General features: G+C 53.4%; 1 protein-coding gene across 1 annotated transcript in view; it reads right to left on the reverse strand.

The window, feature by feature from the left end:
• The window catches only part of FAM83F (family with sequence similarity 83 member F), a 30,706-nt gene extending 15,869 nt beyond the window's left edge, over window positions 1-14,837 (reverse strand). The window contains exon 1 of the mRNA XM_057742632.1: window positions 14,260-14,837. Coding sequence (XP_057598615.1) covers window positions 14,260-14,754 — 495 coding nt within the window. The 5' untranslated portion in view covers window positions 14,755-14,837. The remainder of the gene's footprint in view (window positions 1-14,259) is intronic.
• Window positions 14,838-20,629: the final 5,792 nt, after the last annotated feature.

A 20,629-nucleotide genomic window follows, 5' to 3' on the forward strand; every position in this document is an offset into this window, starting at 1 on the left:
GGCCTGCCCTGGAGACACCTCCAAAATCAACATCCTCTTGGTTGCCCTGGCCAGAAGCCGAGTCTACTGGCCTCCTCCTCCTCCCCACGACCAAATCCCATTGCCCACTGATGCCAGCAGGTCCTGCCTCTTCGATGCACCTTCTCTGAGTCAGCTCCTTTCTGTTCCCACTGCACTGCTGCCCTCACTCGGGCCCCCCTCATTTCTTACTGAACTTCTGGAATAGCTTCCTAACTAATCTCTCCTTCTCCACTTCTGTGCTCCATGGCAGTGATCCCTCCAAAAACAACAGACTGATGAAGCGGTGGGTCCCACGGCCAAACTCCTTAACTTGGCATTGAATGGCCCTATGATGGTCCCTTTCCTCCTCTCCAGCTCTGTCTTGGGCCATGTCATGTCTGCCCCCTTCTTTTCAGCCATGCAGGATGACCTGCAGTTACCCTAACACAGGGTTTCTCTATTGTGGCACTTCCGGGGACAGCATTTCTTGTTGTGGCGGGCTGTCCTGTGCATTGCAGGATGTTGAACAGCTGCCAGTAGCACCACCCCAAGTGGTGACAACCAAAAATGTTTGTAGACATTGATAAATGTCTCCTGGGGGCAAAACTGCATCACCCCCCAGCCCCCTTTGAAAACCACTACACACATCACGCAGTTTCCGTTCTTCTGTTCCTAGCCCTTCTGCACTCCTGTGAAACATCTATGAATCTTTCAAGACTCAGGCAAGAATTTCCTGAACTTCTCCCCACCCAACAATGTTCACTACTCCCTGCTTCCTGCCCACATTATGTTTCGGGCAAATAACAGAGGTCCTTGACATTTTATTGTAACATCTGCTGAATGGCTCTGTCCCTTACTGGGCTGTGGGCTCCCGGATGGCAGGGACCATCTGACTTCTCTCAGAATCTCCACCTCAGGGGACATCTCAACACAAAGTCAGTTCTCCATGTTTGTGGAATGAATGTCTAAATGGAGGGTGTTTCATGTCTACTGTTTTGTTTGTGGGGTATGGACCTAGCTTTGTTATCTCTTTTATTCCATTAATGACTAGACTGCAGTGGAGGAAAAAAAAAGAAGAATGCTGAGCAAGATTCCTGGTTAGATCATCTTGCTGGAAGGCAGAGCTGAAGTTCTTCCTCAAGGGCATAGAGAAGGGAAAAGAAGTGGGCACCCTTGGGGACCACTGCCTGAGCACAGGGACTCCTGCCTGCTCCCAGTCCCAGGTCTGGTCTGCCTCCGTTCTACCCGCCCAAGGTCTGGAAGGAGCAGCCAGCCCATGAGTGAGGACAGTACTTTACCAAAGGGTAAAAGTCCACACCAAGAACATCAGGAGGTAGAGCCGCCACCAACACGTACAGTCAGCACCTCTGTGCAGATTACAAAAGGGTACCCCGTCCTCCCTGTGATGGAATGCAAGCCAGTAAGTGGAACATGGGCTGCCAGTCAGCCCCACAAAGCCCCCAGCCAGGCCCCAGTGCAGGCACAGGCTGCATCTTCGCACTTGGCCCCTGCACTGAAGGACATTCCAGATGTGCAGAACCTCAGAGCTAGGAGGAAATGTATCAGCTAGAGCCCAGCCCCGAGGTTAAGTTACCCAGCTGGGTCTTGGCAGAGGTGGGACTAAAGCCCAGGCTGCTGGCCCCAGTCCAGAGCTGTTACCCCCAGATGTGGTCATGGCAGGCTCTGGGGACATCGACTCTGGCTAGGACCTGCAGTCACCTCTGGTCCCATAAAACCAGGATGCATCCATAGAGCCGGACGATACCACCCTCTCCCTCACTGGTTTCCCCAGCTCTGCTGACGTGGCACCTAGGCCCCTGGGGTGGGTGTGGATCCACCCGTCTCACTCAGCTCCATGGTGGGAAAAAGCAGAGACCATAGGCCAAGCACGCTCCTTGTAGGGATGTGCTGGTGATGGTCACTTTTTCCTCGGGACATAGGCAGGGAGGGGAGCCCACGGAGGCACGGGCAGTTCCAGTCCCCACTTGTCCATTGATTATCCATGTGAGCCTGGGGCCCGCCTTTTACCTCCCAGGCCTGCCCTGCCTGCCTCCCAGGGCTGTTGGGAGGTTCAGATGAGATCATGCCCACGAAATCCCATGAAAAAGCTGTGTGGTTATGAGAGGCCATCAGCAAATAAGGTGAATGAGGCCAGCTGCCCACACCTCCAGTCCTAAGGTGCCTTGGGGTGGGAAGGGCAACAGCTGGGCAAACTGGTCAGCTGCTGCTTCCCAGAAGGACCATCAGTCCAGCAGCCCAGGGGAGTTAGTTCTGGGTGGGCTGGCCAGCATCCAGCTCAGACATCCCCGACTGTGGATGAGCTTCTCTGATCTCCCCAGTGAGCAGTCAAGGCCTCCAGGTCAGTGGCTGTCAAACTCCAGCATCGCCCGCTGTGGGGTGGGATGGGGTGTGCCTGCTGAATGTGCAGATTCCAGGGCCCCAGCCTCAGAGAATCTGACTCAGCGGGCCCATGAAAATGCATTTTAACATACTCCCCCCGCTCCCCCCTCCCGGGGATATGAATGGAGGTGGTGGATGGATCACACTTTGAGTAATGGCTGGTGTTTAGAAGAGAATCTACTTTCTGGAAGCAGAAAGTCTCTGGTTGTATGACCCTGAGTGAGTCCTTTAATCTAAGCCTCTGTTTCCTCATTTTAAAATGGGGAGGTGGTCCCTTCACAGGGTTGTTCTAAATGAGATAATGCAGTGGTGCAAGGAGCACAGTGCCTGGCCTGCTGGGAGCTGTGGGTCCACGCCGGCACCCCTTTCTCTCCTCTGACAGAACCCAGAACAAAGGGGTCTCCCTCTGGAGGCGGCCAGGCCAGGGCGGGGGCGCCGTGCTCCCAGGGAGCCGGCAACGCAGAGGTGCCCACTGGCCTCAGACATCAAGGGGGAGATGTTTTCCTTTGCTTGATACCATGTCCAGCAGGCCCAGCCCATGGTGATTAAAGCCCAGGCAACACTGCACTTCCAGGAAGGTCAAAACTTGAACTGAGGGGAAGGGCAGCTCAGTCAAGGGAAAAGTAAGCCAGTCTGTACAATGCACTGCCCCTTGAGCGATGCTGGGCATCGATGCCCGCACACCGAGGTGGAACGCACCGCTAAGAAAACTGCGGCCGTGGGAATTCCCTGGCAGGCCAGTGGATAGGACTCTGAGCTTTCGCTGCTGAGGACCCAGGTTCAATCCCTGGTTGGGGTCATACAGTGCAGAAGGAAAGAGGGAAAGACAGAAAGGGAGGGAGGGAGGGAGAAAGGGAAGGAAGGAAAGAAAAAAGGAAAGAAGGAAGGAAAAAAGGAAAGAAGGAAGGGAGAAAAGCAAACTGTGACCTGAGTGGAGAGCACCTCCAGGTGGGCGCGGGAACCAAATGGCACAGAGCGGGGCTGCTGGCGGATGGAAACAACTCGCAGCGGGGGCGCCGGGCACACCGGACACACCAGGCACAATGCAAAGGCTTTCTTTTGTCATCGAAAAGGCTGCAACAGGCCCCATCCAATTTCTGCCCCGGTGGGATGGGAACAACTGGACAAGAAAGCTTTACCACGAGCTTCCCGTCTGTGCTCCCTGGGGTGAGGGAGGAGAGGAGAGCCCAGGAGAGGATGTCTGCTCGGCTGCCCGGGGGGACACCTGCGGACGCTGTGGGCCCTGCCCCACCTGCCTTGTGTCCTTCTACCCCTGGACTCCAGATTCATTTTGCTAAATCCCCACAGTGCAAGGGCATTCCTGCAGCACAGACTGTGGAGTCAAGAGTCCTGCTGGGGCGAGACTGTGGGCATTACTTGACCCCTGAAAACTCAACCTGTAAAGCGAGGCTGCCTCATGGTTCTTGTGAGGATGCAGAGAAAGGCAGTGGTGCCTGGAGAGCATCTGGTGCTGTGCTTCCTCCCCACAGCGCCTGGCAGGCGGTGGGGCTCAGCGTCAGCTTGATGGGAGACTAGCTTCCGCAGTCCTGGTCCGTCCGTCCCCGCCACCAATAACCCAACCCTAACCATGCTGTTTCCTGGCCCAAACCCGGGCCCGACTTCAGCCTAGCCAAAGACCCTCCTTGTGCTTCCAACCCACTCCCTCCCTTGAAGATAAACTTCTCTGGTTCTCCAGACACACCTGGCATGCTCCTGCCCTGGTGCCTTAACTCACACCGTCACCTGTGGTGATGGGAATGCCCTTTCCCTGTTGAGGTCCTTGTTTCACTCTCCCCCAGGCTGTCCCAGGTTCATCCCCAGCTCCCAGGCTGTGTGCCCTTCCCAGGAGGCACGTCTGCTCAGGCCTGTGTCTCACTGAGCACGTGGCTGGGGGGACAGAGACCTGACGTGTCATCCTGCACAGAGCCTGACAGACAATAAATGTCTAAACAGAGTACCTTCGCAGTAGAGGGCTTCCCTTGGGGGCCGTGGAAGCAGTCTGGGCCAGAGCCTTGGCCCATGGAGAGGGCAGAGCCAAGACCACTGGGGTCTTGTTCTCTGCCTGGAGGCTGAGCTGCCCCCAGCCCACCAGCAGGGCATCTGCGCTTTGTCAGTTGAGGCTTCCCAGCTGTCTGAGGCCGTGTTACATTGTTTCAGGCTCACTAATTAGACACCATTGAACATGAGGTTCCCCGGTGCACAGGCAGCCGCTGGAGCCCAGCTCTGCCGGCCAGGCCCCTTCCTCTCCGAGGTGGCTCCGCCTCTGTGCCAGCTCTGCTCCCCACTCTGCTGTGCACCCCTGGGGCTCACTCCCTGTCCATCTGACCCTGATGAGGCACTCCTGATACCCATTCCCCAGACTAGGCGGATGAGGGGGTGATACAAAGCAGACTCGGGCGGGCGCTCCAGAGAAAGAGCAGACTGTACCCATGTGAGCAAGGTCAACTAAATCAGCCGTGAAGCACCATATGTGATCCGCCAGGGAGTCAGCAGAGCAATTCTTTTTAAGATCCTAGGCCAGCTTTTCCCTGCCCCAGGGCATGCTTCTGGGATGACTTCCCCTACACTAAGTTGGTGTTAATTAGTGAAAATTATCTAATGCAAGCTCATTTTAACATTAGCTTAAAGCTAAACATAATTAGGAAGATAAATCAGCTGCTAAAAAAAAAAATCCAATGAAGATACACAGATGATTTTTAGGATCAGCTGCTGCTTTGGGTTCCCGGCCTGGAGCTCTGCACACCATGCGATACATGGGCCAAGTAAGGCAGACGCGAGAAGTACCTTCCAGGTATTTCTTGATTGATCCATCAGGGCAAGACAACTGGAGCTGGCAGTTTGCCCGGGAGGTTCTGAGAAGCGCGAGGATAACCTGGTGGCCACTGCCATGTGATGCTACCTGGGAGGGCTTCCCCAGAGAGGCAAGTGGAGGCTGCGGGGAACAGGGGAAGGCAGTCAGGACGGGCTGGGCGACAGGAATAGTGTACATCTGTGCACTCCCAGGCCTCCAGCCTTGCACACGCCAGCCCTCTGCCCCCCTCCCCCCCCATACTGGCTGCTTCAGCTGTCAATTCCCGGGAGGCCTCTGTGCCCCTGGAGCTCAGCGGGGTTCAGACTGGATCTCAGTTCCTATCTGGCTCCACTATTTACCAGCTGTGTGACCTCACCTTCTGTGAAATGGAAAGTTTCTGGATTGTTCTGAAAGTTAAATGAAATAATATATTTTAAAAGGGCTAGCACGGTCTGGTATTTTACTCAACAATTACTAGCTATCAACCCCCTCCCCCCACCTGTACTGCAGTTTTCTTTTTCACGGTCCACATTTTCTTCATCTGTATATTTCTGGAACATGGCACATAGTAGGTCCTCAGTGAAACATGGTGAGTGAAGGAACAGAAGTGGGGAATCACCAAGCAGTCTGGGAACCCTCCCGGGAGGGGGAGTTAAGGACACTCACAGCTGGTTCTCAAGACCCACAAAAAGGTAAACAGCCCTGGGCCCCACCCCCGCCCCCACCTTCTGCTGACTCACTGCTAGAAAACAGAACAGAAAAAAGCATTTATCTGGAGCCTCCCACACGCCCCACCAGTGCTGTGAGGGGCCCAACAGGGTGACCACCATACAAGCTGGGCTGGGATGAGTTAACAGATTATTGGAAACTTGGGCCAGAGAGACCACTAATTAGAAGAGCCATAGGCTCTTTTCCTGGGCAAAGATTCTGGGATCATTAGCAAGTCCATAGACTCCTAGAATTTCAGAGAAGGAAAAGAAAGGAGGGGGAGGCAACGGGCCCCAGGCAAGGCTGACTGGTCATGGCCCCTGGGTGGGAGGTGTGGTGGGAGGGAGGAGGAGGGGCAGGGATAGCTAGAGTGACTCAGCCTGGGGTGGGGGGTGGTCAGGACAGTGCCAGGAGCAGAGAGGCAGGCAGTCAGCCAGGGCCCACCCCTGCTCGCTGGTCCTCTGCCCTGCTCCTCTCTCCCTCTAGACTGGAAGCCTGCCCCAGAACAGGCTCTGCCTTGTACGCTGTGAGGAAAGGGAGGTGGGTCTGACCACCAGCCAAGGTGAAGCAGAGGCAGCATCCTGGGGGAGGTGCGCAAGGACGGATGGGGCGGCACGGGGGTGGGGTTGCCGGCTGGGCTCCCATTAAGGTCTCAGTTTGTCAATGGGGCCCAAGTCCCAGGGGGCCAGAAAGTGGCCATTAAGAGGACCTTGGTCGGGGAACTAAGACCCCACAAGCCACGTGGCATGGCCAAAGGAAAAAAAAAAGGTCCTTGGAAGCATCCTATACCCAGCTTCCTGGTGACACCTGTCACAGTGCCACCAGGCAGGAAGAATCCTCCCGTCTCCCACTCCCCCTGAAGTAGTCCTGTACTTGTTTGTTTCCAGAACTAGCTGGTGAGCTTCCCAGAACCTGGCTGGCAACAAATATACTTTGTTTCTGGATTCAGATGAAAGAGGTGGCCACAGGAGCAATCCCCAGAAGTAACTGCACGTGTAGCAGGACACAAGGCTTGAACTCAGACCTGGGTGGAATCCCAGCTTGCCTACGGGATTGTGCTTTCCTTGAGCCTCTGGGAAAACCTCATTTCCCTTGCAAGGTGCTGAGGATTGGATTAATTAAAGGAAATAACATGCAGAGCACTTATCTTTCAACAATGGTGGTAGCCACTCTTAATATAAATCCCTTTTATCTGCATCTGTTAGTCATCTTTTTCAAAATGCTGTCTCAGAGTCTTACATTGAAATCTCAGGGCAATCTTTTGAAAGTAAGCAAGAAGATAAGAATTATTCCCATTTTACAGATGCGGAGATGGAGGCCTAGCAAGGTCAAATGATTTGCCCAAGGTCGCCCGGTGGAGGAGGAAAGAGACAGAGCAAGAATGAGGACACCCAGGCTCCCGGCTGCCAACTGTATACTCCATCCCCTGGCAGTGGCCTGGGATCCTGAGACCACTGCCCAACAAAACTGGCTATGCTACCATGAGACCAAGAAGTCATGAAGAAGGCACCCCTTTACTGAGGCCCCATCTTCTACTTTTGAACTCCCCGGGGAGACAGCCATCCTCAAGAGTTTTAGGGACCTAAAGTGTTAGATTTCAGAGGAACCAAGCCTCAGCCTCACTCTTCTCCAAAGACAGAAACACAGAAACACTCTTCTCCAAACACAGAAACACCTCAACCCACCCCACCCCTGTGTCTCCATGCCCCACCACCACCTGTGCAAGCTTTAGTCCTTGAGGAGTCTTTCCAGAGTGCCCTCGGGCTCTTTGAGCTGGCCCTTCTGGATGACTCTGAGAGGGGAACACCCTCGGGACTGGGGAGCCTCCTTGCCTTTCCATCTCGTCTCCGCTGGTGGCAGATCCTAGAGAAGACCCTGGGCTGAGGACTCAGTTGCCACTGAGATGAGAGCTGCCCTGGCAAACAGCCACATCAGATCAAGGCCAGCAGAAAAGTGACGGGTCAGGGGGAGGGGAGGGCACGGCACTTGGCGCTGCTTCTCTCACTCAGAGGAGGAAACAGGAAGCACACCTGCTCAGGGCCTCCAAGCCTAAGACGAGAAGCAACCTCTGACTGTCCTAACTCTGATCTCCTAACCTGCAGCCCCACGTCCCGGGACGAAGCTCAGTCACACTTCCCTCCCTGCTCCGAGGGGACAGCAATGGCAGCAGCACCTTCCCAGAACAACTGATGTTTGTATGACTTTCTTGGTATCCTCAGCTTTCATACAGTTTCTCCCTTGTTTTTCAAAGCCATCCAGAAACCTAGGTAATACCCTCCAATTCTGCAGGTCAGGAGTCCCAGGGAGGGAAGGGATTTACCCAAGGAACACAGCCAGATCAGGACAGAAACCAAGACCTTTCAACTTCAGAGCCTGTTCTCTGTCCTTGACGTGAAGCTGGGTCTCTGTTGCTCAGAAATCCCAGCTTGCAGTGACTGAGCATAAAGGAGAGAGACTCGGAATCCAATAGCCGCGGCGCCTGGGGCTTGGCAGGGATGCCGGGACAGGCCGAGGCAAGATCCTGGAAGGGCTGTGAAGTGCTCAGTGCCTGGAACTTCAGCTGCGTCATTACCCGCCAGCCTCAAGGGGACCAGGACTCTGGAACTGCCCCTCGCCCCCCATGAGGAACAGTCACGTGTGGAGGGAAAACGGGTTAGGCGCAGGGGGTGGGCGAACAGTGTGCCTGACCTGCAGGTCACAGGCTGCCCTGAGAGGCCTTCCCTTGCTCTGCACAGCGAATCAGGCTTTTAGAAGGCAGTTCAGAAGTTCTAGATAAAGCCTCTGACATGAAAGGGGAGGAGAACAGGGAAAGGTACTAGGAGCAAGGTGAGAATTGGGACCAGCTCTCAAACAAGGAGGTGAGGTGGCTAACAAATGTATCATCAGACTCAGATTTCATAAACCAGTGACATTTAAATATATATATACACACATACATATAAAAATATATATACACACATATATATAAAATGGATTTTTTGTTCTCTCTCTCTCTCTTTTCTTTTTGCAACTGTTTCATGTCTATACCCCAGTGCCCAGCACGGTGCCTGGTATGGAGAAGGTGCTGGGTACTATTTGCTGGCTGTGTCTGAATGACGGAAGAGCAGACTGAGGCTAATGGGGGGAGACAGTGGGCTCTACTCAGTGGCAAAGGCTGCCACCCGCAAAGCTGAGCCTGCAGGTGAAAGAAGCCAGAGCCTCTGAGATTTTGCCACGCTGCCCCCCGGGGAATGTGTACCCAGCTGTTCACCCCCAGCAGCTGCCCAGACCTCTAACCAAGGCTGCTAACCTGGCCAAGCATGCCTACTGTTCTGGAGCCTTTCCCCAAAGCCCTCTGCACCCCCTCCTCTCAACCTAGAGCATTCTTCTTTCCGCTGCTAGGAGGCTTGTTACAATGCGGATTAAAGGAGTCCGCCAGTAACAGTAATATGCAGATCAACTGGGGACTCTCCAGACACTTGCCTCCCTAGAGGCATGAAGAGGGGCCGGTGGCCAACAGGAGACGGTTTCCAATCAAACAAAAGTTATCGGTCGCCTGTGCCGCTGGGGCCCTACAAAGATGACGGACAGGAGTAGGAGGGAGTCTCAGCTCTTCTAAAGCTGCTAGTCCCTGAGGATAAAACGGGCTCTCCTAAATCGAGCTGTGTGCTAGGCACACAGGTGGCACACACAAGGAGCCACGTCTGAGAACAGAAAGTCAATTTTGGATTGAAAATTTGATAAAGTGCCAAGGAAGGTGGCATCTGAGCCAAACCCTGAAGGAAGGGGACAAACCATTGACAGGCAGAGACAGGGTAGGGCTGGCCCGGCTACCCACGCCCCTCTGACCCCCACCAACCAGGTGGGTGTGTTCCTCCCGCTGCCGCAGGAATAAAGAGGAGCAGCCCTGGGTTAACTGAAGCTGCCTAGCCCAGCAGCCACCCTCTCCCGGGCAGTGTTTATATCCACAGGGGTCACTGGTTGTTCTGACCAAGGACCTGGGGAAGCTGTGTCATCTCCTTGTCCTTGGTCTGAAGATAAGTCATTACATCCTTTTGGACCTCAGAGGCCGCCTCTGTGGAAGGAAGATAATACGTCGCCTCACACGGTTATTGAGGCTCAAAGGAAATGCTGGGGAAGGGGGTGGCGGTAAGCAATGAGGAGCCGGGCAGCGGGTACCCCTGAGTGTGGGGCCCAGGAATGCAGGCGCCGGGGTGAGTCTTCGAGGTGGGTGGCCAGTAAGTTTTCCTCTGTTCCTGAAACACAGGCAGTACTCTCTACACCCGCCCAGTCGCCTCAAAAATGGATGCCGCCGGTCAGAAGAGAGCCGGGGTGCAAAGACGGGTGGATGCTTGGTGCAATCTCACCCTGCCTGCTGCGTTCAGACACGCCTGCAGCTGGGCCCTCAGCATCAAAGGTCCTCCCCTAACCTGATTCAGGGGCTGGGTTGGTGCCCCTCCGGCCACGCCCTCTGCCGAGCACACATCATTCTATGTTAAAATAATGGTTTAGTAGACTATTAGGCTATTTAAGAGCAGAGGTGTGTTTTACATGTCTGTTTTCTATTAAAGTGCTTAGCACACAGCAAACCTTGAAATAGTTGTCCAATGACCAAATGCCCTGTCCTTACAAGTTGCAGTTATTTGGTCCTCTCATTGTGCCCTTGTAAAGAAGAACCAACCGTTTCCCAGTCTACACGTGGTCTTGCTTTACGCCCAGTAACCCCCTGCCCCGTCCCTGCGGTTACAATGGTCATAGCAGCCCAAGTGGCAGCAACCACCCCTGGTCCTCGCTGCCAGTGTGGGACAGGCCACAGACTCACTTCTGGGTCCACCTGTAGTTTAAGCAAAGCACATCATTCAGTGATAGTAAAATAAGCCAATCACCTAAGGGGGATTAAAACAGCAGGAAAATCCCCCACCCCAAAGGAAACAGGGCCGAATGTGTGATTGCTGGCTACTGGTGCAGCCAGGAAGGCGTTCCGCCATTTGCAGAGGCCCAGAGAGCAGATAACTTAAGACCAACCAACTCAAAGGCCTCCTCCCACTCCACGTGGTACCCCCTCCACCCCTGCTGGGCTGTTCCCCCCACTGGCCACCACCCTCTGTCCCTCCTCCCCGACCCCCAATCATATTTTCAAAGTGTCGCCTAGTTAGGGTCCTTTCTCCATATCCCTGAGGCCCAGATTCAACACCCTCACTGGTCTGCGCCCGTGGGCAAGTCACAGCCACTCCCCCTGAGCCTTGGTTTCTTGTTTGTCACTCAGGAATAAAACTGACAGCCCCTCATGAAGTTATTCTGAGGATTAAATGAGATACAACAGGAAACTCTGGCACACAGTTGGACATGTGTACCATGCCCTTCTACCCTCCCTCCCCCCACTTCCCCAACAATCACCTGTGTCTCTGCACAGAAACCATCTCGGTCTGTCCCACCCAGCCTCACAGCTGCCAGACTCTCCCTGGAGACAAGGAAACTCCCTCCTTCAGGGTGAAAAGGAAGGGGGAAGGATCTAGAGTAATAGTCACAAAGGGCTGCTTTCCAATTGGACAAGCTGGGGTTGGGGGTGGGGGGCCGGCAGTGGTCAGAAGGTGTAGCCTTTAGAGCAGAAGCTAGGGATCTGGGTCTTTCCATAACCAACCATGTGACCTTTGGGCAAGCACCCTTTTTTTTTGTGCCTCAGTTTCCTCACCTGTGAAACAGGGTCAACCTCTCTGCCCTGCCTAGTTCACGGGATCTTTGGAAAGAAGGTGCTGCACAGATGTGAGTGGCAGTGATTAAGAATCAGGGACTTCCCTTGTGGCACCGTGGTTAAGAATCCGCCTGCAAATGCAGGGGACACAGGTTTGATCCCTGGGCCAGGAAGATTCCACATGCCACGGAGCAACTAAGCCCGTATGTCACAACTACTGAGCCTGTGCTCTAGAGCCTGTGAGCCACAACTACTGAAGCCCACGCGCCTAGAGCACGTGCTCCACAAGAGAAGCCACTGCAATGAGAAGCCTGCACACCACAACAAAGAGTAGCCCCTGCTCGCCGCAACTACATAAAGCCCATGCAGCAACGAAAATCAAGTGCAGCCAATAAATAAATTAAAAAAAAAAAAAAAAGAGTCGGGGTCCAGAGGGCTTGAGGGTTTTGGGCACAGATGGGGCCATAAGTTGCTTCTTCCCAGGGGGTAGTCACCTGCTTTGGACACAGTTTTAGGACCCCTGCACCAGGTCCCCCACATACTCAGCTCCCACCATGACAGTTCTTTCCTCCTGCCAATCAAAACCTGTTGCTGTTTTGAAACAAAAATCTCTCTCCTGAGTCTCTTAAGGAGAAACTGACCATTCCTGGTTCCTTCTGTCTCCCCTTTCAACTCCGCAATTTACCTCCCTTGGGAAGCCCTCCCAGATTAGGCACATCCAGCCTCAAAAACTGTATTCCTTTCAGCACATCCTCCAGCATTTGAGTTAACTCATGGAGGGCAAAGGCCACAGCTTATATTCTCCTACAGCTAGTGCTCGGCACACAGTAAGCACTCAGGAAATAACTACTGGTTTAATATGTATGTATTGGATCGGTTCACAGTTGTTCAAGTTTCTGTTGTTAAATATTTAAAGAGTTAAGAACACTCCACTAAACAGGAGACTCCCGACATCCCACATGGGACTACAAGTCCCAGTGGGCAGGGCCCTGTCTCTCTGTTCCTGTAACAGGGGTGTGCAACCTGTACCCCAGGTTGTGACCAGGCTAGTTCTATTCAAGCTCCTTGGTTTAGTCTGTTGCACCATCATCAGACCGCACAGCGGTTAAGAGGAAGGACTTTGGGGTCTGAATCTGGCTTAGCAAGTGACTTAACTGTTCTGAATCCAAAAATAAGGAAAATACCCATCTTCCTCGGTGGTTGTGAAAAGCCAAAGAAGAAAATGCAGGTAAATTATTAGCACAGTGGCTGGCACATATTAAGTACTCATAAGTCAAGGCTTGTCAGTATTACATCATGAGCCCTGACCCCCGACCCCAGCTGCAGCCTGCCGCACAGTCTTGTCACCCATGTCCTTTATCCTCCTCTGTTCAAACTTGCCTTTCTCTTTTGCAGAATGCGACATACAAAGCACACTCAGGCAGACAAGCTGGAAATCTTTAGAGAGAGAATGGAAACGTGGACAGGGAGAAATTAACCCTTCTGGTAGCCAATCTAGCCAACTACCTGCATCATGCCTTCCAGGAAGAAGAGCCCCAGCACTGGTCTTTCTAGGCTCGTTCAGCCTCTAGGGGTAACAAGACTCCAACCACGGTTACTTAGTTGAATTAGAATGGTGAAGCCACGCCACTCCTGCTGTATGTTCTGAACTGGGTACCAAAGGCTGCTGATGTTTCTCAGCAAATCTCAATGTAGGGGAACCAGACTTAGCAAATAAAAATACAGAATGCCCCCATTAAATTTGAATTTCAGATAAACAATGAATGACTTTTTAGCATCAGTATGTCCCAGTGCAATATTTGAGTCATACTGTATAATACTAAAAAATTTTTTGTTGTTTACCTGGAATTCAAATTTAACAGGATATCTTATACTTTATCGGGAAGCCCTACCTAGGTACCCCTACCCAAGGACACAGAGTAAATCTTCCACCTGCCCTACAAAATACTGGCCCCGCCAGTATTAGAATACCAGCCACTCTGGAAACATCCCCTCCTTTCAGTCCCCAGGTAGAGTAGACACGGTAAGTAGGAGCTTTTTCCTGACCTGCAGAGTCCAGGGATCTGCCATGTCAAAGAGCCCAGCACAGTCAGGCACATAGTAGGTGCTCAAAATACATTTCTTCATTCATCCTAGGCTGCTTGAGCTCTGGTACTGGGCCCAGAGCCAATATGAATGCCAGGGGCCAGGCCAGCCTTCACTCTGGTGGGGCCTCCTAAGAGCAGCGGGGCTCGGGTGGGGGTGGGGAGGCCACACCACACTTCCTGGGGTTGCGTGAGGGTCAAGGAGAACACGACCAGGGATACGTTTGGTAAATCCCTGGGCAGCACATGGGTTATTATCCAGAACTTTGAGTGGCCCATTTTGCCACAGGGCTCCACAGCCCCCACGCTTCCCTAGGGAGAGACACCAGACGGGAAGTAGAAGCACCGAGCGGAGAAAAGCCAGCGCCTCTGGACACTGTAATAACGACGACAAGCAACTGCCCAGCACCTTGTAATTTGCCAAACACGTTCACATCCACGTTCTCCAGAGGCCTCGCCAGCCCCACGGCGGAAGGGAGGGTTCTGGGCTCATTTTCCAGAGGGTGGTCAGCGCGGCCAGCCCCAGGCCTTGCCTGGAGCTGGGGCCTGGTCCGAGGGGCCGGGCGTGGGGGTTCCCCCAGCGTGGGGGCGGGAGCGGGGCCTACCTTCTGGGCCTGTTGGATCATCTGCCTGACCACCTGCTTGAGGTGGGGGGCCTTCTCCTCCTTGGGGGGGTGAGTGAAGAGGGTGACGCGGCTCACGCCGCGGTAGAAGCCCGTGCCGGTCCAGCCCAGGTCCAGCGGGGGCACCTCGGTGTCGGAGAGGTCGGGCCAGTAGGCCAGGGACTCGGCGGGCGCGGCCGCGCCCGCGGCCTGCGCCGGGGTCTTGGCTTTGGCCTTGCCCTTGCCCCCGGCGGCGGCGGCGGCGGCGACGTCCTCGTAGGGGCTCCAGGAGGCGCGGAGGGCCTGGCGCTCCTGGCTGGAGAGGAAGTCCCGCAGCCGCTCCTTCTTGACCCGCTCGCGGTAGGCCTGCTCGCCGCCGCCCAGCAGCGCCTCCAGCGCGGCCCGCCGCCGCTCGCAGTAGTAGAAGGTGGCCTGCCCCTCGGTCACCCTCTCGTTCACGTGCGCCTCGTCCAGGCAGCTCAGCTGGGACTCGGCCATGGCGCCCCGGCCCCGGCCCGGCCGCGGTCCCGGTCCCACCGCCGCACCTGGAGTCGCCGAGGGGCGGGGCGCCTCACCTGGCCGCGAGGGCGGCCAATCCGCGCGGGCGCGGCCGTCGGGCGGGGAGGGGCGACCGAGCCCTCCGCCTCTGCGGGGCGCGAGCGGCGCCGGCGACCTCTGGGGGCTCGGCTGGGGACGCGACGAGGCCTGGGCCTGCGGGGCCCAGCCCGGGGCGGGAGCTCCGGAGCGGGCAGAAGCTTGGAGCCGAGCCGTAGTTAGACCCACGTAGTTAGACCCTCTGGCCCGCTTCCGCCTCCTGGCCCCGGACCCTTCGGTGGGAGAAAGGTTGGGGACCTAACCCTTCCTGCCGCCGGGTCGGCCAGACACGTCCCAGGTGCTCGTCCATTTCCCCCGCTGGTAGGGCTCCGAGCACGTGGTCTGGCCAGGGCGCTTCGGGGGTGGCCGATCTGACCACTCCCTGGTTGGGGGTCCGGGAGCTCTCTGCTAGGCCGGATTGTGACCGCCGGCCGTGAAGGCCGAGGAGGGGCGGTTGGTGTGCAAAAGCGAAATGCTAATAACCGCCCCCCGGCACCCCCCGGCCCTCGCCCACATGTGCCAGTTCTGAGATCAGAGGCTGTCGGTCCAACACCTTCAGCAGCACAGAAATTTCTTTAAAAAAAAAAAAAAAAAAAAGCCGCCCAAATACAGCAAGGATGTAAATAACAGCGGTGGAATTTCCCCCCATTTTAATTTGAAGCTGGGGGTAGTGTGTTTGGGCAAGATAGGCGGCCAGAGGCCTGATTACTATATTAGTGATTTAAAATATATGTTTGAGCTCAAGGAAGGAAGACACACACACAGCAGCAGCAGCAGCTCTGCTGTTTCCCATTGGATTAAGTGCAATCTTCTTAGTCATTAACATATTATTTTGTTCAGGCACTGCTGTACAATTTGATTCTCCACATTCAAAATATTTTCAGATCATAGCAACCGAAGGTTCACATCTTTTCTCTCATTTTATAGCACAGCATCTTAGTGCTGGGAGGAGCTTTAGAAACTAATTCAACGCCCTAATTTTATAGATGAGGAAATTGAAGCCTAGAAACACGTGGTTTGCCCAGGTCTTCCTGTAAAGGAGAGGCGGCACATGGGGACTGTTAGGTTCTCTGTGTCTCACAGATCTCTGCCCTGCACCATGGCCACCTTTGCCCTTTTTACTTCTCTTGCAAACTGACAGAAGGTTATTGGGGATATGGTTTTAACCCTGGGGACTTTGAAGAGGTCGCCTAATATTTCTGGATCTTCCTTTGATGGCCTGGAACAATGAAGGCTAGATTTTCAAATATCTGCAAATTTTGTGACAGTAGTCCATTCTGGCCTCCTGTGTCAGGTCAGGGATGGTGCGCAGAGAGGTGTCCGTCATCTCACCTGTGTCCTCTGCTACTCTTGGGAATTGGAAGGCCTCACTCCTAGTAACCCTCTAAGTAGAGACAAATTTCATCTTTAGATGGCAGAGCATTTAGTTTGTTTTCTGATGACTTGAGGCCCTACAAGATGCCCAACTCTATGCGCTGGGGATACAGAGGAGCTCGGAGCAGTGGGAGGAACAGAAAAACAAACACACAGGAGAATAACACAGGTGTGATGAACATGCTTGTAATGAACTCAATCAACAGTGCGTTGGGAGTAAACACTTACTCAGTGCCTACTATGTGCCTGGCACACAGTATGTGCTCAGTACAATTTCTTTAAAAAAGAATGAATTAGGGCCAAGAGAAAAGCAGGTGCAGGGAGCTGTGGGGACTTTGAGGGAAGAAGAAATTAATCGGACTAATGGGATGTAGATAAGAAGGTCTTCACCTAGCAGGAAGGGATTTTGAGTGGAGCTTAAAAGGAGAAGTTAAGGGAGAGAAAGGGAGTGAGGACATTCCAGGCAGAGGGCTTTGGGATTGGGTGTGATCAGAGCATCACGCTGGCATAAGGCACACATAGGTTCAGCAAAAGATACTCAACCCTCAGAGCCTTAAGTATCCTCATCTGCAAAATGGGATAAAAATGCTGCCCTCCTGTGATCTCCCAAATTGTTGTAGGGATTAAATAAGACCACACATTTGATTTAATTAGCACTTGTGTCTGACTGATAAAAAGTAGTTTACAGCATTGATTTTCTAAAACTTTACTGTGCACAGTAGTCACCTGGGGGCATCTTGCTAAAGTGCAGATTCTGATTCAGTTGGTCTGAGGTGAGGCCCGAGAGTCTGCATTTCTAGGAAGCTCCAGGTAATGTTCATAGTGCTGGTCCATAGACCACACTTGGCATAGCAAGGATTTCAGAGGCCTGTGAAGAAGAGCATGAACTTTCACATCAGAAAGTCCTGGAATGGAATGCCACTTCCTGGTATAACCTGTGTGTCCCTGGGGAAGTTAATTCTCCTTTCTGAGCCTTGGCCACATCATCAGTGACATACGGGCACTAGTAAGTCCTACCTAATAGGGCCGTGCGAGAAGGGGAACAAGGAATGGATATACACCACTTAGTGGAGTGTCTGGCACAGTGTAAGTAGCCTGTAAAGAGTAGTTAAAGTGTGGGAAGATGGGACTGGAAAGAGAGGGACCTTGGGTCCAAATTGTGGGGACCTTGATTTCATTTTACTTTAAACATTTTTTTGGCTGCATCAGACAGCATGTGGGATCTTAGTTCAATGCCCAGGGATCAAATCTGTGGCCCCTGTAGTGGAAGCACAGTGTCTTAACCATTGGACCGGCAGGGAAGTCCCTGGGGATCCTGACTTTAGATCTTATCCTGTAGCTAGGGGAGCCATTGAAGGTTAGTAAGAGACTGATATGGTCATTAAAAAATAGCAGAAATTACTGTGTGCCAGGCACTGTGCAAAATACATATCTTTCAGATAAATTCATGTAATCCTATTAGAAAAGTTATTATTATCCTCACTTTACAGGTTAGAAAACTGAAACACGGAGAGGTGTAGTAGCTCACTCTAGGTCACCCAGCTGCTAAGTAGAAGAGCCAGGAGTCAAACCCAGACTGTCTGACTCCAGGGCTTGCCTACCTGCCCACCTTGCTATACTGCCTTGGTTGATAGTGCTAGAAAGGCACATTAGGAAGAAACAGAATTCCCCTTGTTCAATAAATTATCCATTCAACAAACATTTGCTGAATGCCTAGCCTTGTGCTGAGAGTCAGAAACCGCTCCTTTTCGAGCCTTAATAAGCACAAGGCCCTGTTCTAGGTGCTGAGGGTACAGCTCTGAACAAAACCAAGTTCTTGCCCATGTGGAGCTTACATGGAAGTGAATGGTTGAGGTACGGGTTTTGCTCTCAAGGAGCACAAGTGTTACGTGACACAGGTTGGAACTGGACAGAAGGTTAGAATCAGAGTAGACTATTTTAGTAACAGTTCGCATTGGAAAAGAGCTTTCCTAGATCTAACTGCTATGAAACACACAGTGGTCTTTTCGTGATATTTCCCTTTACATACCAATGACATTTATTCAGCCAACTTTTTTCAGCAGTTGATGTGTACTAGGTAACGTGCTTGCCACTGAGAATAAAAAAGAGGAATCTGAAAAGATCGATAGCTACTCTGGTGGCTCCCTTAGTTTAGCTGGGTGTCAGATACCCGCAGCCTTCTTTACGAGGCAGGGTGATGACACAGTGGCATCCACAGAGAGGTTATAAGGCTTTGGAGGCCCTGTCACATACAGTTATCTAATTTGGTGCCCCCCCCACCCCCCACAATCTTTTGAAGTAAATTGTGAAGGGGATTACTGTGAGCTGATGCTCTGGAAGGCGAGATGGCCTCTTCAAGGTTATCAGCCAGTAAATGGAGGTGCCGGGACACACGTCCCTGAGGCCTGATCCTCTGTGCATTATTAGTGAGATTTTTTTTTTAAACACCTTACCAGCTGGGAAACTGATTTCTTTTAGGCACAGGCCCAATCTACCTGGTGTCTGTGGGCGCCCCATGTGGGTGACACCTTAGGAAAGCCTCTGGTCCTCTACTGGTCCCTCCAGCCCTGGGCCTGGAGTTTCCCTGGGCCCATCACGGTTGCATTTCTTGCAACTTCAGAAGCCACCTTGCCCAAGGTGACTGCACCTTCCTGAGAAATTGTGCCTCCTCCTCCAATTCCCCTTGGGCCTCCTTCTCCGGAAGACACCTCCCCCTCCACCTGGGCTCTTGGCTGTCCCTTGCCTTCCCCTGGCCCTGCGCACAGTGCCGGGTGGGCGTGCAGTCGAGATCTGACCCCTCGGTGTTAACATTCATTGTAGCTGCATTCATCCCTGTTCGTGTCTATTTCCCCAGGCCCTCCTGTGTCATTCGCGTCCCAGAATAGCCCACCTCATGATATATTCTAAGATAAGCTTCCCAGGGCTGACTTTTTTTTTTCCTCTGCGGCAATTTGTGTCATGAGCACCTGTTATAAAACTTTGGGGGCTTTCTCCTGTCTCTGTGAGATTCATGCTTTGCTGCCTATTCCCTGAGAGGCTGAGAGAGGAAGAGGAGGTGGTTAGAGCTGGGGCCGTGGGGAGGAAGGGTGTAGATCTTGGGACTGAACCAGCTGAGTGGCCTTCATCTCTAACCTGCTCTACAGCCTGGAGAAGTAATTGCACCGAGGCCTCTCCGCTGCCATTCACGACACATCTCAGGCTTTCATCTGTTTGTTCAGGTGTGATTTATTGCATGCTGATTCTGGACTAGGCAGATACCTGCCCTCCTCGACCTCCAGACTCGGGCAGGGACTTGGTTGTATCTGCAGCCTTGGAAGCCTATAGGCTCCTCTCCCCACCACTTTGCAGCTGCCCCGGCTTCCTGAACATCCCGACTCTCCGGCCTCTCTGCACCTCCCCGCCACTCTTCTGTCTCCTTCGTCCAGCCCTTCAACGTTGGTGTCCCTTGGCTCTCGGCCTTGACCTTCTGATCATTTAGACCTCACATGCTCCAGGGGCGCTCCCACCTCCCTGGGGCTCGAAGGACTCTCCCAGTCCTCTCTCCAGTCCAGGACATTCCCCTCTGCTCCACAGCGGTTGCTGAGCCTTCCCGCTCTCATCATCTCTGCTTAGACATCCCCCCGGGCTCCTCTGAGGCAGCGGGTCTCAGAGGAACCCCTCACCCTCTTCTCCTCTACCCGCTCCCACTACTGTTCCGTCTGGGTCCCTCTCCTCCAGAATGACAGCACCATCTGCCTGGTGGCCCGAGTGGAACACATGGATGCATTTGGACTCTTCCCCCACCGCATGGCCACCAGGCCAGGTGAGGCTCTTCTGTGATGTCTCCCATCAGCCCTCTTCCCTCCATCCCTGTTACCACTCCCCTCCACCCCCACATTGTTGCAAGAGCCTCCTAACTGGTCATCCTGACTCGATCTTCTCTCCCCAATCCTTTCTATTTTTTTGGCACACGGGCTTTGTTGCTCCGTGGCATGTGGGATCTTCCTGGAGCTGGGATTGAACCCATGACCTCTGCATTGTCAGGCGGATTCTTAACCACTGCGCCACCTAGGAAGCCCCCCAAATCCTTTCTAAAATGCAAATATATTATGTCATTTCCCTGCACAAAACTCTTCCAAAGTTCTCTTATTATCCCTACACTACAAGTCAAGCACCTTGCAGCCATTTATGATCCAAACCTGTTAGGTTTCTTCTCCCCCTTCCTCAGTATGTCATGACTTTTGCTTGGGGACTTCCTGCTGCTGCAATGCTTTTCAGTTCAGTTCACGTGCTGCTGTGCTGCTCTTCTGAATCCTCTGTCTTCAGCCTCTTCACTTCTTCCACGGCGTCTCTCCTGGCCCTCCAGGTCTGGGTTAGGGCCCCTCAGTTTATGCTCCGCCCTGGTTTAGCACTCAAGCTCTGTGTG

Source organism: Hippopotamus amphibius, chromosome 7, assembly GCF_030028045.1.
Source record: "Hippopotamus amphibius kiboko isolate mHipAmp2 chromosome 7, mHipAmp2.hap2, whole genome shotgun sequence".
Taxonomy (NCBI): Eukaryota; Metazoa; Chordata; class Mammalia; order Artiodactyla; family Hippopotamidae; genus Hippopotamus; species Hippopotamus amphibius.